The sequence below is a fragment of the Tarenaya hassleriana genome, unplaced genomic scaffold (genome assembly GCF_000463585.1).
Source record: "Tarenaya hassleriana unplaced genomic scaffold, ASM46358v1 Cleome51, whole genome shotgun sequence".
Taxonomy (NCBI): Eukaryota; Viridiplantae; Streptophyta; class Magnoliopsida; order Brassicales; family Cleomaceae; genus Tarenaya; species Tarenaya hassleriana.
Genome location: NW_010967800.1, coordinates 532,298 through 543,071, shown reverse-complemented (window position 1 = coordinate 543,071; position 10,774 = coordinate 532,298). Strand labels below are relative to the sequence as shown.

Sequence of the window (10,774 nt, the reverse complement as noted above, 5' to 3'; positions counted from 1 at the left end):
GGCACTCTTAGTGAGAGAGAAACCGTCGACCAAGAGAGAAAAAGGGAGAAACAAACTTTTTTTTCTTGCCTCTTGCTTCATCTAAATTATGTGTCTAACACATAATTATAAGTTAATTAGGGTTTCATAAAGCCAATTGGACCTATTGGGCCTTCAATTTAACTAGTAAAAGAATTTAACCCATTAGCTTCATTCGTCATCATATGGGCCCATTGGGTCACCTAAACCCAACCAAATGATTTCTAATCAGTTTTGCAAACCGATCGTGATCAGATCACCATATCCCTCACCCAGACCAGGTTGTACAAAGGTACTTCCGCTTCATGTCTTTTGATCTGATTCCACGTTGCAACTATTGAGAATGTGGGTTCGTAGGAATTCTCACTATGTTTCTAGAGCAATTGGTCTTCGCCTCTATCATCATCCGGTGCATGTATCTCAGTCAAGGCGACTTGTAGCTACTGGATCCAATCTGTACGAGCACTCGGTAGAATCCAAGAGCCTGCAGATCACCATCTCTTACAATGGGGTGGAATGGTAGTTGTAGCATGTGAGGTCCCTCTTCCCTGATGTAGTAGATTAACGGACCCAAATTTGTCCAAGCAACATGCCGGAACATAGTTGTTCTACCATTCCCATTGTTGTATCTAATGAACCTCTGATTAAGCGTGTCGAGTTTAATAAGCTTACGCATATTCCATGACATCCGATTTGTTGGCTTTCTACCCCATAGATCTTGACATTTAAACAAATTGTTGTGAGTCCATGCAATCCAAAGAGAGCTTGATTTCGTGAGCAAAAACCAGTTTAGCTTGAGTTTTGCTACTGTGTTCAGGTCCTCTAACTTACAAAGGCCAAGTGTTAGGGAAAAATGGGGTAATTTTTCTCCTTCCCGTTACTTGTGTTTTTTTCGCATTCATCCGGTTTTGTAGGTGTGAGTCACGGACGGGACACACGGCCGAAGACTCAATCTCATTTCCAAGCGGGACACGGACCAAGGATGGACTCCCGAACATTTTTCACATGATCCGGAGAGGTTCCAAATCGCGGCCATGGGCGAACCAAGACCGAAGATTGCTAAGTCCCGAGACTTATCTTTTGACCCGAACATGGTCCAAGACGAGTTCTTGGACTTGTCCGGCCATTTTCCATGGTTTGGGCTTGGGCCAAAGCCCGTTTAGTTTGTCTAGTTTCAATGTATTCGACTAAGGGACTCTCAACATTTCTTCCCGGATTTTAAGCACGCCGGAATGAGTGGGAAAGAATATTCCCCAACTTGTTCCTTAAATCGTGGCACTAAGGGAGATAATGAAAGGAGCCGGCCACTTTTACCGTTTTTTACTCCCGAAAAGTAGGGACGTGTTGAGTTAATTAGGGGTCGAATTCTGGAACTCTCTCTCAAGTTATTGTTAAGCCTCTTCTATAAATAGGCTGGTCATTTGTTGAGAGAGGCAATCTCGTTTTTCCCTCATTTTCTCACTAAGTTCTGAACTTTGGTTCTACGTCACCGGTTCGTTTCTTTTCCGGTCATACGCCTCGGCTTTCAAACTGTCTTCGTGTCGTCCTCCTTGTACCGAACCGTCGTCGGCCGTTGTATCCTTTGCCTTATCAATAAACTCGACGCCACGGATTTTCCCCATCTCACTCTCATCATTCGTTCCCTAAGGAACAGAAGGCTTAGTCTAGTCTCTCGGAGTTTCCAAGTGCAACCCAGTTTGCCCGAAACTTCCCTTTTCTGCATCGGGATTAGTCTGTTGCACAGGAAGATTCCTATCGCGAATCTAACTCCGTGACACAAGACCCCCTTCTCTTTTTGGTATAGCATATGTCATCATCAATTTTCTACAAGAAACTTGGGAGAGTAAATGTTGCACTCTAGGGGTTGACCATGCCATATATAACCGAGACTATCAGTTTAATTTGCCCTGCATACGCTGAACTTTGTTGTCCATGCTTCAATCTTTGACTAATCTTTTGGAGGAGTTGCTGGAAGTGAGAACGAGTGAGTTGCCATAAACTAAGTGGGATTCCTAAGTAGCGTGCCGGTAATATACCAAGCCTTACTCCAATATATGCACTCCTATTTAGGGCTTGAGTTTCATACATTCCAACAACAAAGATTTCTAATTTCTCAGGGCTCATATGCAAGCCAAAAAAGTTCCCGAAGGTCTGTAGGATTAACCACTTGTAACGAATTTCTTTTCAAGTCTACCGTAAACTAAAAACACATCATTTGTCCTTTTCAAGCATTTCAGGATGTTCTTTACGGCTATCCAATATGTTTCACCTGGATTAGACTGACATCTACTCGTTAGACTCGACGTTAACGATACATCTGATCGAGTACACTGCACGACGTACATGATAGATCCTATCACCGAAGCGTATGGAATTCTATCCATGTGACCTCTTTCATCAGGTATCTTTGGACATTGATTCTTGCTCAGAATTAAACCGTGCCTCATCGACAAGGATTTCTTCTTGGATTCTTGCACACTAAATCATTTTAACACCTTGTCACAAATACTCCGACTTAGGCCGATTAGCTTTCTCGATTTATATCTATAGATCTTGATACCTAGAATATAGACAGTCTCGTCTAAATGTTTCATCGCAAAACATTTTTACAACCAAGACTTGACGTCTTGCAAGGTAGGAATATCGTTTCCGATGAGTAAGATGTCACCAACATATAAGACTAGAAACACAATTACGCTCCCACTATCCTTCTAATAAATGCGTGGTTCGTGCTCGTTTGTATAAAACCAAACTCTTTGGTTGTCTCATCAAATTGTAGGTTCCACCTTATTGAAGTCTCTTTCAGTCCACAAATAGACCTTTGAAGTTTACAACCTTTCTTAGATGCTCACTATCCTCAAAACCTTCAGATTATGTCATGTATCAAGCTAATTCTTGTTAGGGAATGCAGTCTTGACATCCATTAACTATATGTCATAGTCGTAATATACGGTTTATGGAAATGGGGAAGAAGAGGAGTCTGTTGGGTAATATTCTGATGAGGAAGGTGGAGTTTTTTCAACATGGTTCGTGGTTTTAGAAGATGGGGTATGTGGCGATGGATCGATTTGGTCTGATTTTGGGGAGCAGGGTTGTGTGGAGGACAAGAGAGGAATGGTCTTCTTCGGGAAGGGGAGGAGGAGATCCGATTGTGGGAACGGGATTGGTCTGGGCTCGAGGGAGTTGAGGGGCGAGGCGACGAGGATGGGGCCAGCTACAGGGGGCGGTCTGTGGTTTTCTGTGGGACGATGCTGGGGTTTCTCTCTCAGAGAGCTTCAATCTAATCAAGCTTAACCGGGTTGAGGTTAGAGATTATTCTGAGAACACCGAGAGATTAAAACCTTTAAGTAGGGCACAAGTGTTGTATAATGTTCATTTTTGCTATGCTTTTAGTCTTCTTGTGCTATGAGAATTCTCCAAGAACCGGAGAAGGAATGATCGTGTGTAACCTAGTTCGTTCTAGTGGAAGAGATCTCGAAACCCTAAGCTTTGGACCGTGAGTAGGATTTTCTACGATTCAAACACGTTAAATCTGATATGTGGTTCTTCAATTTTTGTTCTCCTTTGATTTCGTCGAACTTTATTGAAATTATTATAGAAATCCATGAAAAAAATTTAATTGTTATAAAAAAAATAACATTAATAGTTTGCAACCATTGAAATACTAAAATGTTGCAATATCATAAATTTAAATAAATATTATATGTTTTATTATGATTCTTATGATTATATATATTTATATATGTTTTCTATCCAAATTTAATAGATTTTTATAATAAATGTAAAACATTATATTTTTTGAGCAATTTAGATAGATAATGATTTTTTTTATTAAAATTAATCATTGATGATTTTTTATAACAAATTTAAAGTGGAATATTAGTTTAAAATAATTTATATAGTTGATGGTTTTTTATAATTAATTTTAAGTAGAAGGTATTTTTGGTGTAAGTGTAATAGTTGGAGGCTGTTTTAGATTTGTCCCTTGTAAATTCTATATTGATACTAATCCTATAGTTACAAATCTCATAATCGAAAACAATTAAATATATTTTTTAATAAAAATATGGTTTTTTTGTTCATAACTCCATTAAAAAAAACCCACATTGTCTTATTCTTATAGTAACGAAAACAAAAAAGACACATGCATAACATCTATGCGCAAATCTGAACCTGATTTTAAGCCGAAGCAGTAGTGAACCAGGTGACAAAGTTTTCGAGGGTTGAGCCGTCGGCTCGGTAGCCGCTTTGAGTGAACTTGTAGAGGTCAGACCACGTGAAGTCCGGATACCTTCTGGAAACTTCTTCATCAGAATCACCAGAGACAAGTTCCTTTGGTGGCAGGAGGAGCTTGTCGTCCCTCGGACAAAGGAAGTACGCGAACGATCTTCTCCTCTCATCTTTGTTTACCACCGCCCTATGTAGGCAGCTCTGGTACTTTCCATTCGATAGTGCCTGTTCATACACATAACTCAGTGTTACCTCAACAAACTTTAATATGATCAATCGTATCAAGACTTTTGATATCACTCTTTACAATACACAGATACTTATACGTGCCGTGAATGTGTCACCGATGTTGATCACGAATGCTTTGGGGTAAGGGGGGACGGACCACCACTTTCCCTTGGAAAAGACGTCGAGTCCAGCGACGTGGTCCTGTAGGAGAACGGTGAGACTAGTCGGGTCGCAGTGAGGGCCGGTTCCTAGAGTTCGATCGGGCTCATTACACGGCAGGTAATAGTTGCACCTCATCATGGACTGACCGCCTTCGAAGAATTTCCGGTAGTATTTCCGGTCCTCAAGGCCTAGACTTATCCCTAGAAGCTCCGACAACTCTAGGCATAGACCGTTCACTGCCTCGCAATACTTCTGGTACCCTTTTCTGAAACGACCAAAAGAAATAGGAAGAACCCTTAATTATAATAAAAAATACAGAGCAAAGTTAACAAACAATGACCAAAAATCAGATCTCGTTCTCAATCCCCATCGATTGAAATATTTACGTGATACATGCAAACACATATAGAATAAGTTAATACGAGTATGTATGCTATTTATAAGCATGTTATGTAGTAAATAATATTTACCCTATCTCCTCGTAATCTTTTCCAAGTGTCGATCTAACAAATTCCTCGACGACCGGAGTGGAGCCCTCGGAGAAGACAAAAGTGATCATCTCTTTCCACGGGAGCGTTGTCGAGAATCTCTCGGCATGGGCCCCAGAAAATCCCGGGATCTTCCCCGGAAGCTTCTTAGCCCTTAGCTTCACGTCCGTCGGAAGCCCAAAGAACCGATCCGCCAGAATCTTGGCCGCCTCGGCTAAGTCCCAGTCGACGCCGTGGTTAACCACCTGGAACGCCCCGAACTCCTCGCAGGCCGCCCTGACCATGGCCGCAGCTGCCTGAGTTGCGGCCTCGTCGCCGGCCAAGAACCCGGAGAGGTCGATCACTGGGAGGTTGAGGTCAGCCTCGGAAGGGATGACGTCATCTTCCGGCCATACGAAACCTGTCGGGATCTTTTGTTGGGTTTGGAGTTTGGATAAGTTGAAGAAAGAGGTGGCCATTGTGGATGTTGGTGATGTGATGTGGATTCATTGTTCAATGCAAAGATGGGCTTATATAGAGTACATTCAGGAGGTTTAAGATGGCTAGATCGTGTATTTAAAAGTGTATACATATTAATCATTTTTTGGATACTTTTCTATAATAAGATAAATGCATATGGATATATATGATCATTTCATCTAATATTAAAAGCAAGATATTTTTCCATTTAATAAGAAGATATATATGTTAACACAAGCTATTTTCTCATTGACTTTAAAGGAAAATGGCTAAAAAGAAAATAAAATCCATCGAACCTATATAGACACACGCACCAAATAAAGAGATTCCTGTTAATTTCCTTTAAAGTCATAAAATGCATTGAACCTATTTCTCTTTTATCCTCAATATACTAAATAGATTTCTATGTCTACCCTCTCCTTATCCAAAAAAAATTATTACTTCTAAAATACCTTCTCAAAATGTGTGTGGATCAAAATAACCTTATAATATTATTTTATATTTATTTTTAAAATTAAAATCAGTATTCTCTCACCTCCAAACTAGGATTTCTCTCTACTCCATGTTTCTCTTTCGATGAAACTTTCTCTCTCTTCATTCGTTTTTCTCTCTTCTGAAATTGGGTTTTTTCCCCTCAAAATTCGACGAAGTCATAGCAAAATTTGTATGAAATCAAACATAAACTTGGAAATATATAAGCGACGATCGAAATATATAAGCGATGGTTTTTACATTTTTTCTAGGGAAAATTCCAAAAAAATTATCGAATTTGGAGATAGCTGACATATTAATACCGAACTTTTCCAACTTCCAAATTAAATATGAACTCGCCGATTTTGAAACAAAAAAATATTGAACTTGTAAATCTTTGACAAAAACCTCATCGATGTTAAACGGCGTTAAATCGACCAACAGCGTTGAGTCATCCGCCACGTCATCTCAACCGTTCGTTCGATTTAACGTCGTTTAACGTCGATGAGATTTTTATCAAAGAATTACAAGTTCAATATTTTTTGTGTCAAAATCGACGAGTTCATATTTAATTTGAAAGTTGGAAAAGTTCGGTATTAATATGTCAGCTATCTCCAAGTTCGGTAATTTTTTTGGGATTTTTCCTTTTTTCTATATTTTTTTATTATTTACTAAGTTTTGTCATAGATCTGTGTCCGGTCTGTATTTTAATGTTTTCAAAGTATAATTGAGTCATGGGTCACATAGGTTATTTATCACAATAGTCAGAATGGACATATAGAGCACAAACCTAACAATGTGCATATCGATCATGGATTACTACAATAATACGGGTCACAATAGATGGGTCATAAGGGCTACATGGTCATACGATCAAATACTCGTATGGGTCACGGACCATTAGGATAACGGTTGACATAGGTCATAAGGGTGAGAAGGTCACATGGTCACACGATCACATGGTTACACGGTCCCATGGTCACACGGTCTGGTGGTCACACTGTCACATGGTCCTTAAACCCCTAATACCGTATGTTGACAAAGTGTTACATGAATGGTAGGAGAATGTCTACAACGGAAGGAGAGAGAAACCGCAAAATGATAACAGTTGTGAATGCAATGTTTTTGTAATAAAGTATATTGACACAATTTGCCTTGGTAAACAACAGACGTTGTGCCCCTTGATATGCGCGACAATGTCTTCCTGATCCGTAAGCAGCTGGCGATCGCAGTATTTGTCCGTGGCAAGGTTCAGACGAAGAAAACGTGAACTTTTACTTGACCAAGTTCCTTGTTTTTTGTGTTTGAACCCTAACTATGATCTCCTTTTATTTGTTTGGTAAAACCCTAAATTATAAACTTTTACTTTTTATTTTTGATTATTTTATATCTGAACTTATTTATGAACTTGTCGGAAGGAACGTCTAATTTGTACATGAACTTACTTATGAACACATTATTATACAAATACAGTACACCATTATGCAAAGGGAACATCAACATGGACAATGTCGGAGAGACCACCTAATTTGGAGTGAAGAAAGAAATAAAATTTATAGAATAATGGTGTACTGTATTTGTATAATAATGTGTTAAAAAATCTTTGTATAATAATGTCCAAAAATCTTTGTATAATAATGTTGTATTGCGTTTGTACAATAATGTGTTAAAACTTTTGTATAATAATGTGTTAAAATAATTATGAGTAAATTTAGTTATCCAATAATTTCTATTTACTTTCGTATATATGTGACTCTTGTTACACACTAAATAAGTTGACTCATATGAGTCATCATTGTAACCCATTGTGACCAGCATGTGACCATGTGAACGAAGTGCAATTTTGTAATGTGTGACCATTGTGACCGACTGTGACCCGTGATCGAAATTAATGTGTTGATAAATAGAAGCCAAAATTTAATTTTTAAGCTTTCGGGTGGTTTATCAGAGTCTATATATCAAATATATAGTGTGTGGAGAAAATTTCAAAATATTTTAAGGGTTTGTAGAAGAAATATACCAAAATTTTTAAAAGTACTCATAAAACACTATAAAACATATAGAAACATATTTGGAAGAACAAGTTTGAAACACAAAAATCGTAAAAACCATATTAACATATTCATAATAATATAGAGTAGGTTTACGAGAGATGTGTGACGTTGTAGAGTGATTAAATTGACAAAAATCATACTTATCGAAGGTTGTGGCTAGTTGTGACTGACTGTAATCCATCGTGAGTGAAATGTGCTATGGGACCCACATAAAGAACTAGTCAGAATTTTACCATATTTTTGTATTTCAGGGGTCCACAATCATTATTTCCATTTTCCTTTTAATATGGGGTCCAATCTTAATATTCAACCTTATATAATTTCTCTCTTAACCCTATATTTTTTTTCCAATTTTTAATCCCAAATTTTTACCTGCAATATTTTTAATCCAAAATTTACTTACTGTAAAACATTAAAAAATTAAGATTTTTTATGAATAAAAGCCAAACAAACATAAGTACTTTATTAATTCAACATATTTTTGGGTGGATACTACTATAAATTCAACATATTTTGATGGGATCCAATTTCACATAAAATCATTTAAAAATGCATATTTTTTTGTGGGGTATATTTTTTAATTCAGCCCTATGTTTTTTTCTTCTAACATTTTAAGCTCACGTTTTTCTCTACAACAATTTCAACCCAATTTTTTTCAAAAAACATAAAATAAGTTCAGATTTTTAATAAACAAAACCAATGGTAAAAGTTTATAATTTAGGCTACTACCAAACAAACAAAAGGAAGTCATAGTTAGGGTTCAAAACACTTAAATCCAAATTTTTTTCCTCTAAATATTTCAATCCAATTTTTTTCTCCACAAACAAGTTGAAATATATTAAACAAATACAAAAAATCAAAGGTTTATAATTAGGGTTCAAATAAATAAACAAAAAAGAGTTTATAATTAGGATTTGAACATAAAAAAGGCGGTTCAAAATTATTTTTCCAGTGAACTATCATGATCTATTATGAGTTGCCAAATTTTGTTGTTGTTGTTGCTATTGTGATATTTGTTCTTCTTTTCGCTCATCTTCTACTTCTTCTTCTTTTTCTATCGGAACTTTACCTTTCTTTTTCTTCTTTGTAGATTTTCTGGAATAAATTTTTCAATTCACGAATCTTTTTCCGGCATATGCTTTCCGGATTAATGTCTAGATGTTGTACTAAAGAGATAACCATTGGATTTATACTTCCTTATATCCTCCAGATAAAAAAAAGTGTTTCTTCATTCATTCATATTTGTAATATATTTTTGATTCCCTGAAAGAAAATATAACTCATTGTTACTATACTGAATCATGTGACCATGTGACTGTGTGACTATGTGACTGTATGACCATGCAACCATGTGACTATGCGACTATGTGACCGTGTGTCCATGTGGTCATGTGACCGTGTGAATATATGATCGTGTGAACATATGATTCATACTATGTGACCATTTACCATTGTCCATGAAATCATGGTTTATATACTCATATATTGGATCATATGACCTAAATGACCATATTTGTGACCTTATGATCATACGATCTTGTCACTTATATGATTATATGATCATATTACCTATATGACCGTGACCATATGACCCAAATTATCATGCCATTCATACATCCATAGATCGATTCATATAGTATTATAACCCATATGACTGTCCTGAATGAACTTGTGATCGCAACGGACCCATTTAACTCAATTTTAACATTTAACATCCCAATTGATTATTTTATTTCAAACCCAATATTCTATTTCAAAATTCTCAAAATTTCAAAAAACCAAAACCCTAAGTTGTTGGTTTAGTGCTCTATGATGTACTGATTATGAGCTTTGTTCAGATACATTCGATGTATTATTACAAAAGAGTTCTAGGTGGTTTATATAGAGAAAACAACAATAAATGCAAGTCTTCATGCAAGAGAAGGAGCCTAATTGTCATTTAATAAGGTGGTTAGGAAGAAAAGAGCTGTTGGAATTTAATGGTCTAATGGGCTGGGCCTTGATTTGTTCTTGGGCTGAAATGGACAGCTCATGGGCTGGCTTGAAGTCATCTTTGAGCCCAATAGCTTTCAGCCATGATGGAGGAGACGTTCCGGATTAAGTCTTGGCCGAAAAGGGAGGTGTTCGCGTCGTGATCCCGGACTCCGTGAAGAACATGAGTGACGGCCTTTGTTAACGTGATAAGGAGGGCTCGAGCTCTAACACGAGTGAGAGGAGACTCGGTTCTATGGGTTGCTCGGGGAGCCTTTGTTGGTTTAGTGCTCTATGATGTACTGATTATGAGTTTTGTTCAGATACATTCGATGTATTGATACTTTCTATGTGGTTTTATGAGAGTATTTTATTCATTACATGTTCTTGCATGCTAGATCTGTTATGAAATCCATGTATCATTAGGAATGATACTAAACTCCCTAGTCTTGTGTCGTTATGGGAATAACGACATAATAAGACTAGTATGATGTGTGATTGATGATCACATAGATGATCATAAGTATTGGATACGATCACAATCATAGGTATTCGTTGGAGAACGGAATACTGGATTGACCCACAGGAGATTGTCACATGGACTAGCGTCATGACTTGAATCTCATATGACGGTTCCATGATTGGATCCTAAGACCTGAGATATCTACAGAATCCAACATGAGGAGTTGCGTG

The 10,774-nt window shown here is 37.3% G+C and overlaps 1 protein-coding gene across 1 annotated transcript; it reads right to left on the bottom strand.

Annotated features, from left to right (window-relative positions):
• Window positions 1-4,108: 4,108 nt before the first annotated feature.
• Window positions 4,109-5,601, bottom strand: LOC104827542 (gibberellin 20 oxidase 5-like). Its single transcript, XM_010560719.1, has 3 exons — window positions 5,109-5,601; window positions 4,579-4,903; window positions 4,109-4,473 (listed from the first exon to the last, which is right to left on the bottom strand). Exons 1-3 carry the CDS (start codon window positions 5,582-5,584, stop codon window positions 4,198-4,200), a joined length of 1,077 nt encoding a protein of 358 aa, XP_010559021.1. The 5' UTR covers window positions 5,585-5,601; the 3' UTR covers window positions 4,109-4,197.
• Between the last annotated feature and the right edge of the window lie 5,173 nt (window positions 5,602-10,774).